Consider the following 19,637-nt stretch of genomic DNA (forward strand, 5'->3'; position numbering starts at 1 on the left):
GAGTGTTTGAGCCATCGCAACCCGTTGAGTCCCCGTGAACCCAATGACCCTAGAAAGCTGGGTGGGAGCTGTGCTGTGGCCAGTCTCCACAGCTAGAGTCCCGTTGAGTCCCCTGCCCAGGGGTAGATTGCCGCCTGTTGCTCGAGACCCCTGCCCAGGGGTAGATTGCCCCCTGTTGCACAAGGCCCCTGCCCAGTGGTAGGTTGCCGCCTGTTGCCTGAGGCCCCTGCCCAGTGGTAGGTTGCCGCCTGTTGCCCGAGGCCCCTGCCCAGTGGTAGTTTGCCACCTGTTGCCCAAGGCCCCTGCCCAGTGGTAGGTTGCCGCCTGTTGCCTGAGTCTCCAATCCGCTGTCCAGTCATGGAGGGAGCTTGGCTGAGGCCCCAAGCCTAGGGGGGAGATTGCCTGCCTGTCGCTGAAGACCCCCCGTGCCTGTAATCGTCCCTGGCTTGCGCACACATCACCCTCCCTGTTTTCTGTGTTCCCCATCTTCTGTGTGCTCTGTCCTGCCTACGCTTCCGTTACACCCATATTATCAGAAGGGATTTGAAGGTTAAGATAAAGCCTATGACTATTGATTGCTGTAGATCTGAATGAAACCCGACTGATCCGGGTGAATAAGTGTAGAGATAACCCTAGTCAGTCTGGTCACCAGTACTTCAGTAATAATTATGAGGTCTGAGGTCAATAGCGATATGGGCAGGTAGGATTCTGCTAAGGTTGGGTTCCTCCCCGGCTTCAAGTACGACTATTATTGCCTCATACATGGGGAGGGAGTTCTGTTCCAATGCCACCTGGAGTATTTTAAGTAGTTCAGGCAGAAGTATTCCCCCAAAAGATTTGTAAATTTCCATCAGCAGCCCATCTCCGCCGGGAGCCTTGGAATTGGGGTATGAAGCTCCAGCCATCTGCAAGTCTTCAGGAGTGAGTGGTGCATTAAGCTTTTGCCTTTGATGAATAGTAAGTTGAGGAAGTGTTAAAAACTCCCGAATACTAGAGTCATCCGAAGACACTTTGGTAGAGTAGAGCGTTTCATGAAAAGATCTAAAGCCTTGTAAGATGGAGGAGGTATCTGTGACCAATTGAGTCGAGGACAGTTTTAAAGAAGAGATATGAGAAGATGGTCACTGAGCTTTTGCAATGATTGCGAGAATATGACCCGTATTTTCCCCCTCCTCAAGGCTTGAGAAGAAAAAAATGCTGAAGTTGGACAGTGCGCAAAACCTGTTGTGCCGCAAGCACCCCCTCTCTGTATCAGGGTTGGTATTGCTAAGATAGGCATGTCCTGCCTTAGCTACAGATTGGCCGGCCTCAACCTCCCACTGTCTGGAGTTAGTCTTCATTCTGGAAATTTCTCTGATACACGTGCCTCTAATATATGCTTTCAAAGCATCCCAAACAATCATAGGAGACGTTGAGGCCCTGATTTACTATTGTGCCTGGGTGCATATCCGTGGGCGAACGTCTAATTTTTACAAGCGACCGTCTACTTTTACCCTGCAATGAGATTAACTATTGAGCAGCGTCCATAAGTAGACGCCCAATCGGATTTACTAACGAGACACACACCAGGAATCAGACTCACAAAGCAGACTTGCTAAGAGGCATGTCTAACACCATGAAAAATCACTGCAGAGACGTTCACATTGAAATTTGCTTTGCCAAATATCAGGACTTCACTTTAAACAATATCTTTAAAAAAAATTAAGAATGTGTTAAAAATTGTTTTTTAAAAACAAATCAACACAGTAAAAAACTAGACACCCGTGCAGCTTATTGTGCAGCTTATTTGGCCGATATAAATGCGCATGTGCAGAACACATTTTAGACGTCCTCTGTGGGCGCTTGCTTTTTAGCCACTGCTCAATAGTAAATCTCAGTGTGGATTCCTCTGACAGCCGGCACTAGGTCACGTCTCCTGTGTGTGGAGTCCTCTGACAGCCGGCACTAGGTCACGTCTCCTGTGTGTGGAGTCCTCTGACAGCCGGCACTCGGTCGCGTCTCCTGTGTGTGGAGTCCTCTGACAGCCGGCACTCGGTCGCGTCTCCTGTGTGTGGAGTCCTCTGACAGCCGGCACTCGGTCACGTCTCCTGTGTGTGGAGTCCTCTGACAGCCGGCACTCGGTGGCGTCTCCTGTGTGTGGAGTCCTCTGACAGCCGGCACTCGGTGGCGTCTCCTGTGTGTGGAGTCCTCTGACAGCCGGCACTCGGTGGCGTCTCCTGTGTGTGGAGTCCTCTGACAGCTGGCACTCGGTCACATCTCCTGTGTGTGGAGTCCTCTGACAGCCGGCACTCGGTCACGTCTCCTGTGTGTGGAGTCCTCTGACAGCCGTAACTCGGTCACGTCTCCTGTGTGTGGAGTCCTCTGACAGCCGGCACTCGGTCGCATCTCCTGTGTGTGGAGTCCTCTGACAGCCGGCACTCGGTGGCGTCTCCTGTGTGTGGAGTCCTCTGACAGCCGGCACTCGGTGGCGTCTCCTGTGTGTGGAGTCCTCTGACAGCCGGCACTCGGTGGCGTCTCCTGTGTGTGGGGTCCTCTGACAGCCGGCACTCGGTCACGTCTCCTGTGTGTGGAGTCCTCTGACAGCCGGCACTCGGTGGCGTCTCCTGTGTGTGGAATCCTCTGATAGCCGGCACTCGGTCGCGTCTCCTGTGTGTGGAGTCCTCTGACAGCCGGCACTCGGTCACGTCTCCTGTGTTTAACAAACAGCACTCGGCATATCTTTATGTATTCTAATTAGATTTCCTTAGTTCTATTGATTCTATTTTTGTTTCTTATCCTTTATAATTATTTCTGTAATGATTTTACTTATTTAGAAGGTCTAGATAATATTTATTTTGACAGCTGAATGTAAAAATAAAGGTCTGCAATAAAAAAACAATAAAAAAAAAAACAGCGTGGTGACCCCCTCAATATCCATACCAGACCCTTATCCGAGCATGCAGCCCGGCAGGTCAGGAAAGGGGGGGGGACAAGCGAGCGCCCCCCCTTCTGAACCATACCAGGCCACATGCCCTCAACATGGGGGGGGTGCTTTGGGGAAGGGGGGCTCCCCCCCAAAGCACCTTGTCCCCATGTTGATGGGGACAAGGGCCTCTTCCCCACAACCCTGGCCGGTGGTTGTGGGGGTCTGCGGGTAGGGGGCTTATCAGAATCCGGGGCGGACTTATCAGAAATGGGGCGGGGTTTCTCGGATGAGGTCCCCGGCTGGCCCCCCCTAACCTATTTAAGAGCTGTCAGCGAGACTTTTTTCAGAATGCTGGAAGCCTCCGACGGGACCGGGACTTTTGTTTTTCTTTTTTTGGATCGCCACCGCCGTGATTGACGTTGGATCTACTTTGGGGGACATTGTTTTAATAAAGGACTTGTCAAAGACCCTGTACTGTGTTTTTTTTTACACCACACTTTGTTTTTTTGTGAATGAGTAGCAGGATCATGTACCGCAGACTCATTCACGTGGGGGGGGCTGGGATCTGGGGGCCCCCTTGTTAAAGGGGGCTTCCAGATTCTGATAAGCTCCCCACCCGCAGACCCCCATAACCACCGGCCAGGGTTATGGGGAAGAGGCCCTTGTCCCCATCAACATGGGGACAAGGTGATTTGGGGGGGAGCCCCCCTGCCCCAAAGCACCCCCCCATGTTGAGGGCATGTGGCCTGGTATGGTTCAGGAGGGGGGGCGCTCGCTCTCCCCCCCTTTCCTTACCTGCCGGGCTGCATGCTCGGATAAGGGTCTGGTATGGATTTTGGGGGGAACCCCACGCTGCTGTTTTTTTCTTTAATTTCGGCGTGGAGTTCCCCCTTAATATCCATACCAGACCCGAAGGGCTTGGTGTGGATGGGAGGGGGACCCCACGCCATTTTTTGTTTACATTTTGGGGTGGAGTTACCCCTTAAGATACATACCAGACCTGAAGGGCTTGGTGTGGATGGGAGGGGGGACCCCCGAAGGGCTTGGTGTGGATGGGAGGGGGGACCCCCGAAGGGCTTTGTGTGGATGGGAGGGGGGACCCCATGCTGTTTTTTATTTATTATAGTGCTGGTTTTTAAATGTAATTCTCCCTTTTTTTTCTTCACTATAGCTCAGAAATTCACCTGTCACTTCCCCCAGCTAAAATAAAAAGTTTTCTTGGAATTTATATCCCTAAAGGAAACAATGTTTACTTTGAGTTTATTAAAAGATACAAAGTTTTCTGTAACTTCGGGGAAAGTGACTTCTAAGCTTGTGAACTATAGTGAAGAAAAAAAAAAAGGCGGCATTTGCATTTGAAAATCAGCGCTGACATACACTTTGTATTGTGAAAAAAATTATTAATTGTGTAAACCGAGGCATTATTTTCAATGGATTTTCATTCGTAAACCAAAAATTCCGTTAACCGAGGTGTTGGTAAACCGAGGAACCAATTGCAATCCTTTGTATTGGGATACATAGAACCAACATACATCAGAATTGGCAACATAGCACAACATTTGTGTCACATTGGAGACATCTGGCTAGTTACACTGACCTTGCCCAGGGACTTAGGGTGGATTCACACCACAGAAATACAGGCAGGATTAGTGTTCAACAGCTCCGGTTAGCACTACTGTCTCACAACGCTAGGGTTGTCGGTTTGAATCCCAACCATGGCAATGAATTTGCATGTTCTCTGTGTGACTACCCTAACATACATGTGCTGGTGGCAGCATCTTTGCTTTCTGTCTAAATGATCCCTAGAATGTGAATTAGAATGAGGTCTTGTCTGTTCAAACACCTTTAAAGTAGCACCTTATGTGATGGGATGAGATAAGGGCCTGGACTAATGATGTACTTTTTGTTGGCAATTTCACCGTGTTTTCTGTAGATTTACCAATGAGTTATTGAATTTTAAATTTTGTTTTGCACTGCGGTTTCTATTGTAGTCTATATGTGAAATCGCTACAAAATGCTGAAAAAGTTAGACGAGAACAATGTTTGAAATTGTGCTGCAGCAAATCGCTTACGTTAAGACACTCACATCCACATTCATTAGATCCGATATCAGGTACAATTTCAATTCCCAAATCGCACCTAAAATCGTACACCCTGGATGCGACTTGGCATGCGATTTGCATGATATGCGACTTGCAAATCGTATGCCAAGTTGCACCCTATTGTCTGATATTAGAGCAGTCACATGCGTGCGTTTCCAACACTGATTTCTGAAGTAGTACATGTACTACTTTTGTGACGATTTGCATAGATATCTGTGTCAGATGTCTTGCAAATCACAAGGAAATCGGCATCTTCACTGTAGGTCGCACAATTTTCAAATCGGCTTTGATGTGACCGGGGTGTAAGGCCTTTTTATGTTTGATTTCCTGAATGTTTTTCCTATTTATGGGAAATGTTGCATGCTAGCAAAAGTGAATTGACATTTTCAGTATTGCATGCGAGATGTGGTCATGTGACTGCCTTAACTCATGCGATAATCTGCAGTGAATTGTGCCCATAGGGCCAAGAAATATTGCCAATAGGGTTCCCTTTCACATCCCTGTTCAATGTTCTGTTGTATGCTGCACAGGTACACTTGACTGTGGCTTTCTTTCTGACTCTGATTTATGGGACCTGTATACCAAGGGTTAACACAGATGGGAAGAGGATTCATCAGGTGCAAACACTTTCTCTGACCAAATGAATGACAGTGGTGGGTGTGGCCTACCTTATATAAAGAGTTGCAGTAGTGGCTGATTTTTGCCTTGTACAGGCACATTATTTCTGCAAGTCCTTGTCTGTGGTGGTTTGGGGAGGAAGAGATATTGTGGTGAATTGCCCCAGGTCACACTCACGCTGTGTTTTGATGTGGGCTGTAAATGTTTTGCATGTTCTTCCTTCTAAGGTGTGTTTGTGTGTTATTGTACAATGATTGTGTTTATTATCTTTGCATTGTAATCCTAACACATGTCCATTGCTCTGCTCTTCCAACTTTGCTTTATTTAGAATTAAATGCAGTTTTCAGACAAACATGGTGAGAAATGTGTGTGTGGGGGATTTGGGGAGGGGGGAGGTGTTTTTATTTTGGCACGTATGTATTTTTATATTGATATTTCGATCTGCAGCTTGTTTTGTGGATAAGCCTAAGTGATTCCTATTAACTGTTTGTCTCCTGCTGTAACCTGTGAAAGCACAGTTCATTAGATGTATAATCTTTTAGATTGTAAGCTCTTATTAGCAGGACCGTTCTATTTTAGCAACATCAATCCTGCTTTTTTTTTTTCTTCACCAAGAAATTGAATGTGCCTACTTGTTGTTGCTGTCCAAATAAATGTGGAATGTGTATTTGATCAATAAACATTTGGACTATGTATTTTTTGAGGGGATTATTTCATGTTCTAGTTGAATGTAGCACAGTGGCTAAATGGTTAGCACTTCCACCTGGCAGTACTAGGGTCGTTGGTTCAAATCCCAACCATGGCACCTACTTTCCTGGAGTTTGCATTTTCTCCCTGTGCCTGTGTGTTTCCTCTGGGTACTCCGGTTTCCTCCCACACTCTAAAGACATGCTGGTAGGTTAATTGGATCCTGTCAAAATTGGCCCTAGTATATGTATGAATGTAAGTTAGGGCCCTTAGATTGTACACCCCTTGAGGGTTAGGGACCGATGTGAATTTACCACATACATGTAAAGTGCTGCGTAAATTGACAGCGCTATATGCAAGTATGTCCAAACTAACAAACCAAAAGCCCCCTATTGCACCACAAGACCATGTTATGTACCAATAAATAGGTCATGTTAAATGTGCAGCTAGATATTCTTTTTCTACAATCCTCTTAACAATAATAAATTGGGCCCCCAATTTATGTTGACTTTGGGCCTTTACTGGCAAATATATATTCACCAATGTCATATACACAGTATAGCTGCAAACATACATTCACCAATGTCATATACACAGTATAGCTGCAAGCATACATTCACCAATGTCATATACACAGTATAGCTGCAAGCATACATTCACCAATGTCATATACACAGTATAGCTGCAAGCATACATTCACCAATGTCATATACACAGTATAGCTGCAAACATACAGTCACCAATGTCATATACACAGTAGAGCTGCAAACATACAGTCACCAATGTCATATACACAGTACAGCTGCAAGCAAAGCATACATTCACCAATGTCATATACACAGTATAGCTGCAAGCATACATTCACCAATGTCATATACACAGTAGAGCTGCAAGCATACATTCACCAATGTCATATACACAGTAGAGCTGCAAGCATACATTCACCAATGTCATATACACAGTATAGCTGCAAGCATACATTCACCAATGCCAAATCTACAATAGAACTGCAAACATATATTTGCGAATGTCATATACACAATGGAGCCGCATGTAAAATTGCTATGGTGCACAAATCAACGCCAAGACGGCTGTTGGATGCGCTAGAGCAGCTGTCATACCGGAAATACGTCATGACGTTTGCAGAAGGATGTTTGCACACCCCCGGAAGTGGTAGTAGGGAGTGTGAGTGGATGGGAGTGTAATTAGGAGAGTTTAGTGGTCATTTACAAGTCTATTTTTTAGTTTTGTGAATACAGGTGGCACAGACACAAGCATACACCCAGGGCCACTGTTAGATATCATGGGGCCCCGTACAGCATACCTGACAGCCCCCCACCGCCAGAGAAAATATCCAAATTATATTTATGGTAAAATACACTAAAAACTTTTGTTAATGGACATAATCCCAACCATATTCTTGTGAAATCTAAATGATAAAACTGTACTGAGTTCATAAATAAAGCTGTGTGTGTAATGGAGATCTTGGGGCTCATTCACATGGGTGCTGTGGCCTGTAGAGTGGGAATCAGTGGTTGGTTTTTGTGGCTATCGCCACTTGCAGGCAGCCTATGTTACACAATGGAAATGCTGCAGGTCATAATTTGACAAGCATATGGGTGCAGGTGTACAGCCCTGAACACAGACAGTGATCATTCAGGGCCACTTCCCCATGCCTTCACACCTGTCAGATGACAACCTATGTTCATACAGCTGCTGTGTCCCCATAGTGTAACAGGTGGTTCCAGCCACATATACAACCCACTCATTCATGCTGTACAGGCCAGAGGACCTGCCCTGATGACGTCACGTGTTAAGCGTGACGATACGCGTGGGCGGTGACGCACTTCCGGTCGGACGCCTTCTTTATTTACATTGGACACCCATGCAAGTACATCTGATCTGAAGTTTGATTTACATGTGATGTACAAGATGATTTTAAATGTGAGCATATTTGATATGTGATACTTTGGTGAATAAATAGTTGTACACTATGCAAGCATTCACTTCTATTTTCTGAGGGATCAAGTGGCTGCAGCCACCTTATGTGCCTGAAGAGGAGATCTGCTGCCCTGTGATCCTGTGCTGGAATCTGTACATGAGGGGAGGTCAGTGTGGGGAGCTGTGGAGGATTACCTACTATTAAGGGTCCATGTGTTAGTGATCCTGAAGGCCTTTTGACCCTGTGCGGGTCACAAGAGGGAGGTGAGCGGGCAATTCAGCAATTTTTGGATATCTCTGCACATTTATCAGCACAAAAAAACAAAATTTTTTATTTTTTTCAAGAATTGCTGTGGACTTTATATATGTTTTTTTGTATATTGTCAGGTGTTTTACACCTCACAGGACTTTATATATTTATTCATTTATTTATGTTTATTTGCATGATCAGTTCTTAGGTTATGCGTTTATTGGGATGCACATGCGTTTTGTGTTATATGGTGGGAACTGATTTTTAGCTCCGGTGGGAGGTTTTTTAGCACATTGAGTCCTGTTGTGACTTGTTTGATCTGGAGCACTATTGGATCCTATTGGATTACTTGGGGCACCATTTATGTTATTTGGTCCTTTTAGGACCTCGTATTGACACTTGTCACACGTGATTATTTATGAGTTTTTTGGCACTATTTAATATTGTCCTATTCTAAGGTGTCCTGTGTAGTGTGGTGATAGCGCCTCCTCTGGAGGTTCATGTTCTAAGGTGTCCTGCGTAGTGTGGTGATAGCGCCTCCTCTGGAGTTTCATGTTCTAAGGTGTCCTGTGCAGTGTGGTGATAGGGCCTCCTTTGAAGGTTCATGTTCTAAGGTGTCATGTGTAGTGTGGTGATAGCGCCTCCTCTGGAGGTTCATGTTCTAAGGTGTCCTGTGCAGTGTGGTGATAGCGCCTCCTCTGGAGGTTCATGTTCTAAGGTGTCCTGTGCAGTGTGGTGATAGGGCCTCCTCTGGAGGTTCATGTTCTAAGGTGTCCTGTGTAGTGTGGTGATAGCGCCTCCTCTGGAGGTTCATGTTCTAAGGTGTCCTGCGTAGTGTGGTGATAGCGCCTCCTCTGGAGGTTCATGTTCTAAGGTGTCCTGCGTAGTGTGGTGATAGCGCCTCCTCTGGAGTTTCATGTTCTAAGGTGTCCTGTGCAGTGTGGTGATAGGGCCTCCTTTGAAGGTTCATGTTCTAAGGTGTCATGTGTAGTGTGGTGATAGCGCCTCCTCTGGAGGTTCATGTTCTAAGGTGTCCTGTGCAGTGTGGTGATAGCGCCTCCTCTGGAGGTTCATGTTCTAAGGTGTCCTGTGCAGTGTGGTGATAGGGCCTCCTCTGGAGGTTCATGTTCTAAGGTGTCCTGTGTAGTGTGGTAATAGCGCCTCCTCTGGAGGTTCATGTTCTAAGGTGTCCTGTGCAGTGTGGTGATAGCGCCTCCTCTGGAGGTTCATGTTCTAAGGCAGTGGTGGGCAACCTTTTTTTTCAACTGAGCCAAATCTCGCCAAAACCACGATTGAAATTTATTTTGAGAGCCACATTTTTAAAACTGAAAATACATAGGATGGTACACTGTTTTTAGTTTCAATAAGTTTTTATTGAGAATATTCTGCATGCAAGTATCCACATAGGTCGGGAGGATACAAATAACACAACTAATAAAACAAAAACTTTAGAACGATATTATTTATCGATAACGTTAAATTCCGTAAAATTTGCCTTACAATGTAGAGAAAATGACATCCTGACAATGACTGACAAAGTCACAACCACTAATGTGAACATTGGCCTTGCATTTCCTTGGATAGTTTGAGTAAGTCAGGTTTGTATGTTGTTGTTTTTAATTTTAGGCACGATTCCAGGTTCTCATCGATGAGACGATTTCTCGATTTACTCTTGATAAGGTTCATGCTTGAAAATGATTGTTCGCATAAATATGTAGACCCGAACAAGGAAAGAACAGCAAACGCTAGCTTTTTTAGTTGATTATATGAGTCAGGAATACTATTCCAGGTGTTAAAAATCAACATATCTTCCTTCTCCAGGTCTTTCAAAGCAGACCACTTGTTCTGTGAACTAAGTTCACATTTGTTTTTCTCCAATCTTTCTAAATCAGCACAAAGACGTTCAAATTTCGAGCTCCACAGTTCTTTGTTTTTTAAATCCAGCAATTGCATTTCAAAGTTGCCAATGTCGATATTAAAGGGAGAAAAATTTAATTCCGTTACAGTGGCATCCAGAGGTTTTTTAACAAAGGCCAACGTCGCTTTGCTGTTTCTGAATTCCTGAAACCTCTTGAGAAAAGCTTCCCTCATATTTAAAAGTGCTGTTTTAAAATAGGTAATGTCAATATCAGAATTATTTTCTTGGCGATGTTTCAACAGGCTTGGAAAGTGAATCAAAGTTTCTCTGTCAAAATCTTGAGCAAAAACAGATAATTTGTTTTCAAACGAAATAACTTCTTCTAACATCGAAAAAATTGTGTTTCCTTTCCCCTGTAGTTTATGATTAAGCTGATTTAGATGGGAAGTAACATCCACCATGAAATACAGTTTTTGGGTCCACTGATCGTTTGTTAATTCTGGATAGTGAACACCCTTCTCGAGGAAAAATGCTTTGATTTCTGATAATAAGGAAGCAAAACCTTTCAAAACGTTTCCTCTTGATAACCAACGTACCTTGTTATGCAGCAGAAGATCTGCGTACTCACTCTCAATTTCAACTAAAAATTCTTTAAATTGGCGATGGTGAAGAGCTTTAGCTACAATGGAGTTGATCATCTTAGTCACCAATTCCATAACTTTGCACATTTCTTCTGGAAATGTCTGCGCACAAAGTGCTTCTTGATTTATGATGCAATGGTATGTAAGTATCTCGTGACTCATTTTTTCTTTCATAATAGCAACAAATCCATTTCTTACGCCGGTCATACTTTTTGCCCCGTCTGTTGCAATTGAGACGATTTTGTCAAGTGGAATATGATATTTTTCAATGCAACCAATTACAGCATTTGCTATATCCTCTCCACGTGTTTGACCTTTCAGTGGCAATAATCCTAAAAGTTCTTCTTTGGGACCTGTAGCTGACATAAATCTTACAAAAAGTGAAACTTGAGCTGTATCATTTAAGTCACAAGACTCGTCAACTGCTATTGATAAAGCTGAAACCACTTTAAGATCATCAACTTGTTGGTTGGTTATATTGGAAGACATTTTGGCTGTTCTATCCTTCACTGTTTTAGCAGACAATGGCAATTCTTTAATTTTTTTTAGAATTTCTTCTTTGTTCTTAAAATCCCTGAATAACTCTTCTGATGCACTTATAAAACAACGTTTTATGTATTCGCCATCTGTATATGGTTTGCCTCTCTTAGCAATCTCTTGACTAACCGCAAAACTTGCAAAATTAACATAGTTGGAAGACTGCACCCGCTGATTAAACGCAGAACTTGATTTTTCTTGACTCTTCAGAAGTTGCTCAACTGCTTTCTTCCTTGCATCACCAACAGGATATTTATTACTAAAGGACAAGTGTTTTGTTGTAAAGTGTCTCTCCAAATTAGATTTTTTGTTATGCGCCAATTTTTCTTTACAAATAAGACAGGTCGGAAAGCCACTTACGTTCTGAAACGCGAAAGTCTCGGTCCATTCCACTTTAAATTCACGGTTTTCGTCTTCCGTTTTTCGTTGTTTTTTCTTTGTAGCCATGTCAAACAGGGCACCTATAAAAATGTTTCATTTTAAAATAAAGCCACCAACACCAAACCGGCATCCTTAATCACATAAAAGAAGTAATATTGGATGACACACTGTTATTTATCTGTGGATGACGCACTGTTTTGGGGGATCTGTGGATGACGCACTGTTATGGGGGATCTGTGGATGACGCATTGTTATGGGGGATCTGTGGATGACGCACTGTTATGGGGGATCTGTGGATGATGCACTGGTATTTATCTGTGGATGACGCACTGTTATGGGGGATCTGTGGATGACGCACTGGTATTTATCTGTGGATGACGCATATTTGGCATCTTATGTGTGTGTAAATAGCATTATAAAATTAGTGGGGCTCATCATGGATATTTTAAGCAGGGTTCTCCACCTTGATGGATACACCCAAACAGTAGGCAAGAAGTAAAAGTAATAAAACAGGCATGCACACATTGTACTGGCTCTGCAGTCAAGTTGAATAAAAGTATAAAATAACAACATAAAATAAAATAAAAATCAAGATACAACTAAAAAAGTACATATAAAAGTATGTGAAAACACACTCAAATAGTCCTCACTGGTACTGTTATATATTGACCTCAGAACCTGGCCACTAACTTATTTTGTTGGCTCCTAGATTACGATATTCCGCAATTTTATGTCCACACCCCCCTTTTAACATCAACCCTTTTTATGTCAATCCCACAATGTCACATTTCTCCCCTCATGTCACATTTCTGCCCCTCCATGTCACACTTCTCCCCTCGTGTCACATTTCACTCCCTCATGTCACATTTCACCCCCTCGTGTCACATTTCTGCCCCTCGTGTCACATTTCTGCCCCTCGTGTCACATTTCTCCCCCTCGTGTCACATTTCTCCCCCCTCGTGTCACATTTCTCCCCCCTCATGTCACATTCCCCCCCCCCATGATGGCCATCATGCCTTTCTTTTTACCCTGCCCTGTTCACATCTCTCATTTCCATAGTTAGGCACACTTAATTCATAATCACCACCCCCCCTCCCATGATGGCCATCAGTCACCCCTTTCTTTTTGCCCTGTTCACAGTTCACATCTCTCATATGAGTACATAATTCATAATCATCCCCCCCTCCATGATGGCCATCAGTCACCCCTTTCATTTGTCTCTCCCTGGCCCTGCCCACATCTCTCATTTCCAAGTTCCAGAGGCATATCGTTCATATTCATCCCCTCCCTCCCTCCATTCCCCCCCAACCCTTCCTTTTTCTGTCACAGAAATTGAGTCCCCAGAGGCAGGCAGGCCAGGCCATTGCTACACCTACCGGATGACACGCTGCTGATTTGGGAGGCACAGTCTTCTTCTGAGGGCGGCAGACAGAGAGAGGATGCTGCCTCGCCGCCGCGGCGCTACACAGAAAGTCACGCCCCCCCCTATACCACATGACCCGACTGGAGCTGTGTAGAGCCGGCCGCCGGGGCTGCACACAGGGCGCGCACTGACAGAGGCTAGCTGCAGAGTCCTGACTTTTGGGGCGGCCGCCCGAGAGGAGGGAGGGGAGCGGGCGCCCGGCACACAGAAGAGCCACATTAAAGTGTGTAAAGAGCCGCATGTGGCTCGCGAGCCGCGTCTTGCCGACCACTGTTCTAAGGTGACCTGTGTAGTGTGGTGATAGCGCCTCCTCTGGAGGTTCATGTTCTAAGGTGTCCTGTGTAGTGTGGTGATAGCGCCTCCTCTGGAGGTTCATGTTCTAAGGTGTCCTGTGTAGTGTGGTGATAGCGCCTCCTCTGGAGGTTCATGTTCTAAGGTGTCCTGTGTAGTGTGGTGATAGCGCCTCCTCTGGAGGTTCATGTTCTAAGGTGACCTGTGTAGTGTGGTGATAGCGCCTCCTCTGGAGGTTCATGTTCTAAGGTGTCCTGTGTAGTGTGGTGATAGCGCCTCCTCTGGAGGTTCATGTACTGAGGGATCGTCCACCTTTATGCTTTTCCTTCCAAAAACATTGTTTTATCTCCCCAAAATGTATTCTTTTTTTGTTGATGATTTTGTACAAATCTGCTAGGCCTTTCCTAAGTTTCCTCTCCACATCAGAATACAATGAATGTGTTGTGAATGCAGATAACAATCTCTCTGCATCTCCAATATCCTTCTCCAATGATAACATCTGTTTATTATATTCCGGGGCCAATATGGACATCATTTGCTGTGAACATGATTGTAGGCTTTCCTCTCGTTCCCTCTTGAATTCCTCACTTATTTTTTCAAGGTTGGGAAAGATCTGGATCCTCCACCCAAGTGGGTTGATCTTTTCTCGGGCATACTTATCGAATGTTTTATTATGCCAAAAAAAGTGCCGATTTCTTTTCCAAGAGCTTTCCCAACCTCAAAAACAGTGAATATATTGCTGTTTCAGTTTGTTCTTTCTGGGAAAAGTCCGCCTGATAAGAAGACATCAAATGTAGCCATTCTTGACCCCGGAACTCACTCATATTGATGGATCCACAATCCCAATCCAACAAATGTAACACTTCAATGGCAGAGGATGTGCATTGTACAGAGGGAAACATGTAAATAATATTCTTTGTAATGTGTAAACGATGATCGCGTTCCTTCATTTTTATATTTAATAAAAGCTCTTTTCTTATTATCTATAGCTTTTGTAACTTTGGCCGTAAGCCACATTGGTTGGATTTGTAGCCTTTTATACTTGTTGCCCATGGGAATATATTTTGCAGTGTGGTCACATACAGTCTTTTTGAAGAACTCCCATTTCTGTGTTGTGTTCATCGATGCCAATATTCCCTAACCATCTAAGTCATGGAAAGCAGATCTCAGCCTTTAAAAATTAGCTCTCTTAAAGTTCAGCATTTTTTTTCCCGCATGTGCTCGCTGTTTACAGCTAACAATAAATGAAATCATGTTATGGTCACTGCTACCCAGATGTTCTTTTCTATGGCCATTCGTAATAAGCTCTGCATGTTTGGAGATGACCAGGTCCAGCAGAGCATCATTCCTAGTTGGGGCTTCTATGAACTGGACCATAGAATTGTCCTGTAGTAGGTTTACACATTCCTGTCTTTTAACTGTTCCTGCAGTACCATTACTCCAGTCAATTTCCAGGTAGTTCCCATCCCCCATTATTATCACTGTCCCAGCCCTTGCAGCCCTTTCCATCTTTGCGAGGAGCGGAGTCTCCACCTCCTCATTAACACTGGGAGGCCTATAACAAAATACAATGATGACCTTTGTAGTACGCCCCCCATGTGCAGTTCCACCCAGGGACAGACTGACTATTTGGAAACTCGTGCACTGCCCGAGGGCCCGGGGTAAGTAGGGGGACCCACGAGATGCCCCTGGTACCTTTTTCATTAGCTATTTTGAGTTTGGGCAAGGACAAAGTGGCCCCATGATCCCCTATTGCCCGGGGGCCCCAGGAGTTGTCAGTCCACCCCTGGTTCCACCCATAATACTTCAGCCTCATTACACTCTCCATCAACTAGGTCCTCTTTCACACTCACTCTGAGATCACTTCTCACATAGAGACAGACTCCACCCCCTTTCCTATTTCCCCCGTCTCTCCGAAAGAGAACCTAGCCAGGAATATGAATGGCCCAGTCATGTGAGGAATGAAGCCAAGATTCAGCAATACCAATTCAATCCTAGTTCTCTTCATGCACCAAACCTTCCAACTCACCTATTGTGCTGGGCACACTTCTGGCATTGGTGAGCAAACACTTTCATTCACTGACGCCTTGTTTACACGGATTTTGTGTATTTTTTATTTTCATACAAATGGTACCATTTCCACTGGTTATTTGTAACATGGGAACCTTCTTATCATCTGCCATAGCCCTCTTCCATCTTTTCCCATTCCACCCCCCAATAAGTACTGACCCCTGTCTGATCTGTCTACCCTGTTATAATCCCTGATGTACAGGAAGACAGGACTTCAGTGAGGAACATTTCCCTCACTCAGGAAAGGAAAGTGGCTTCTCCCCCGTATGAGATCTTTGATGTATGTAAACATGGGACTTCTGTGAAAAACATTTCCCACACTCAGGACAAGAATATGGCTTCTCCCCTGTGTGAGATCTCTGATGTGTGTAAAGATTGGACTTCACTGAAAAACATTTCCCGCACTCAAGACAAGAATACGGCTTCTCCCCTGTGTGAGATCTCTGATGTCTGTAAAGATTGGACTTATCTGAAAAACACTTTCCACACTCAGGACAGGAAAGTGGCTTCTCCCCCATGTGAGATCTTTGATGTGTGTAAAGATGGGACTTCACTGAAAAACATTTCCCGCACTCAGGACAGGAATATGGATTCTCCCCCGTGTGAGATTTCTGATGTGTGTAAAGACTGGACTTCACTGAAAAACATTTCCCACACTCAGGACAAGAATACGGCTTCTCTCCCGTGTGAGATCTTTGATGTGTGTAAAGATGGCACTTCTGTGAAAAACATTTCCCACACTCAGGACAGGAAAATGGCTTTTCCCTCGTGTGACATCTCTTATGTCTGTGAAGACTGGACTTATCTGAAAAACATTTTCCACACTCAGGACAGGAATACGGCTTCTCACCTGTGTGGGATCTTTGATGTGTGTAAAGACTGGTCTTCTCTGAAAAACTTTTCCCACACTCAGGACAGGAATACGGCTTCTCACCTGTGTGAGATCTTTGATGTGTGTAAAGATGGGACTTCTGTGAAAAACATTGCCCGCACTCTGGACAGGAATACGGCTTCTCCCCCGTATGAGATCTCTGATGTTTATGAAGATTGGACATCTCTGAAAAACATTTCCCACACTCAGGACAGGAGTACGGCTTCTCCCCCGTGTGAGATCTCTGATGTGTTTGAAGACTGGAATTATGTGAAAAACATTTCCCACACTCAGGACAGGAATACGGCTTTTCCCCTGTGTGAGATCTTTCATGTCTGTAAAGATCAGACTTCCTTGAAAAACATTTCCCGCACTCAGGACAGGAATATGACTTCTCCCCTGTGTGAGATCTATGATGTCTGTAAAGACTGGACTTCAATGAAAAACCCTTCCCGCACTCAGGACAGGAGAACCTCTTCCCTGTTGGAAGGCCGGCCCGGTCCCACACAGTCTGAGGTTTCTCAGGATACGAGGAATCCGATGGCCCATCTACACTGGGTGGTGCCGGATGGACATTGGAGGGAGCCGGGTTTTCTCCTGGACTATACTGTGTGATGTCCTCATCTTCTACTTTCCAGTCTGGAGACAAAGTGAGACAATCCTCGGAGGTTTTCCTCATCTCCCGGCCATGGACTAAAATACAAAGACGAAGAGGATTACTAGACAGGAGCGGATTGGTTCCCCCAAACCAGGACTCCGCCCACATCAGGCAGCTTGGTCTCTGAGGAGCTTACAATTCTACCCTCAAGGGAACTAGGAAATGGCTCCTCTGATCTCCTACCAGGTCATTTCTTTATTCATGGACCTTAGTCAGAGAGTGAGGAAACAACCAGAACTGTCTTTTATAGGAGGAACAGTGATGAGGGGATTATAGGACGAGGGTCCCCACCCCCTCTATCACTCATCGCCATCTTCCCAACACAAGAAGTACTGCACTTCCTTATTTACTCCATGATTTAGTCATAAAGAACAGCGGGGCTGAGCCCCACCAGAGGTCAGAGAGTGAGGATGGGGGGAGAACAACCAAGATGAAGACTGGACTGATCCTGAAGACCACCATCATTGGGGTATTGACTCCTCCCTCATTATCACTTACTGTTTAAGGGTCCAAAGTTGGAGGATGTTATCACATTATTATCACCATGTAAAAGTCTGTGCTCCAATCACATCATCCGATATAAAATGTCCAGGTGGGAGGAAATGGGGGGAACAAAAGAGAATCCATATTATGTGTATATATAGCAGTGGGGGGAGGGGGGAGAGCAGAAGTCAGGAGTATGTAATGTACAACATAGAGTATATAGTGCAGGGGTCAGGAGTATGTAATGTACAACATAGAGTATATAGTGCAGGGGTCAGGAGTATGTAATGTACAACAGAGTATATAGTGCAGGGGTCAGGAGTATGTAATGTACAACATAGAGTATATAGTGCAGGGGTCAGGAGTATGTAATGTACAACATTGAGTATATAGTGCAGGGGTCAGGAGTATGTAATGTACAACATTGAGTATATAGTGCAGGGGTCAGGAGTATGTAATGTACAACATTGTCAAGGTCCTACCTTTTCCCTGAGGTTATGTTACTCCATGTGCTGGCGTCCATCTTGGATTCTGCTGTGCATGGTGGGAATCCTTTTATGCCTTCAGGTCTCTGAGGTCCACCCCCCCAGAGGGGCGTGGCTGATGACATATAGCCTGTGGCCCGCACATGCTCTTTGCACTTGTGTCTTGTGTCTTTGTGTTGCTATTACTCTGTTCTGACTCTCGTGACTCTCCTGGTATCTGATTCGGCTTGTGACTTGACTATTCTTTGTATTCTCCTTTGATCTGACCCTCCGTTGCTGAACCCGGCTCGTGACCTGTGATTCTCGTCTGCTGTCCTGTACTGTTTTGTCCTGTTGTTGTTGACCCCAGCCTGTCTGACTACTCTTTTGTCTCTTCCACCAGCTACACACCATTTGCGGTGGCCATTACCGCAGCTGAGGTGTCTCGGGGCCGCGACCTGGTTCCTGGCTGCGTCAAGTCCATCCCCACCATCAGGGGCCCTGGTGAAGGGCAGCCTGGGACTTAGACTCCGCGCCCTGAGGGACTTCGGTCTGTGGGTGGTGGTTGTCGTCAGCCAGTGCGTTACATTGTTAGGCCTGCCTGTCCGTTCCTCGGCTCCTGCCCTGACAAACATAGAGTATATAGTGCAGGGGTCAGGAGTATGGAATGTACAACATAGACTATATAGTGCAGGGGTCAGGAGTATGTAATGTACAACATAGAGTATATAGTGCAGGGGTCAGGAGTATGGAATGTACAACATAGAGTATATAGTGCAGGGGTCAGGAGTATGTAATGTACAACATAGAGTATATAGTGCAGGGGTCAGGAGTATGGAATGTACAACATAGAGTATATAGTGCAGTGGTCAGGAGTATGGAATGTACAACATAGAGTATATAGTGCAGGGGTCAGGAGTATGGAATGTACAACATAGAGTATATAGCGCAGGGGTCAGGAGTATGTAATGTACAACATAGAGTATATAGTGCAGGGGTCAGGAGTATGTAATGTACAACATAGAGTATATAGCGCAGGGGTCAGGAGTATGGAATGTACAACATAGAGTATATAGCGCAGGGGTCAGGAGTATGGAATGTACAACAGAGTATATAGTGCAGGGGTCAGGAGTATGTAATGTACAACATAGAGTATATAGTGCAGGGGTCAGGAGTATGTAATGTACAACATACAGTATATAGTGCAGGGGTCAGGAGTATGTAATGTACAACATAGAGTATATAGTGCAGGGGTCAGGAGTATGTAATGTACAACATAGAGTATATAGTGCAGGGGTCAGGAGTATGTAATGTACAACATAGTATATAGTGCAGGGGTCAGGAGAATGTAATGTACAACATAGAGTATATAGTGCAGGGGTCAGGAGTATGTAATGTACAACATAGAGGATATAGTGCAGGGGTCAGGAGTATGTAATGTACAACATAGAGGATAT

The 19,637-nt window shown here is 45.0% G+C and overlaps 1 protein-coding gene across 1 annotated transcript; it reads right to left on the reverse strand.

Moving 5' to 3' along the window:
- Positions 1-10,051: 10,051 nt before the first annotated feature.
- Positions 10,052-11,986, reverse strand: LOC149461965 (general transcription factor II-I repeat domain-containing protein 2A-like). The gene has a single exon (XM_089677768.1). It carries the CDS (start codon positions 11,984-11,986, stop codon positions 10,052-10,054), a length of 1,935 nt encoding a protein of 644 aa, XP_089533894.1.
- Between the last annotated feature and the right edge of the window lie 7,651 nt (positions 11,987-19,637).

Source organism: Staurois parvus, unplaced genomic scaffold (assembly GCF_062004578.1).
Source record: "Staurois parvus isolate SC_StPar_1 unplaced genomic scaffold, SC_StPar_1.0 ptg000191l, whole genome shotgun sequence".
In the NCBI taxonomy this organism is placed as follows: Eukaryota; Metazoa; Chordata; class Amphibia; order Anura; family Ranidae; genus Staurois; species Staurois parvus.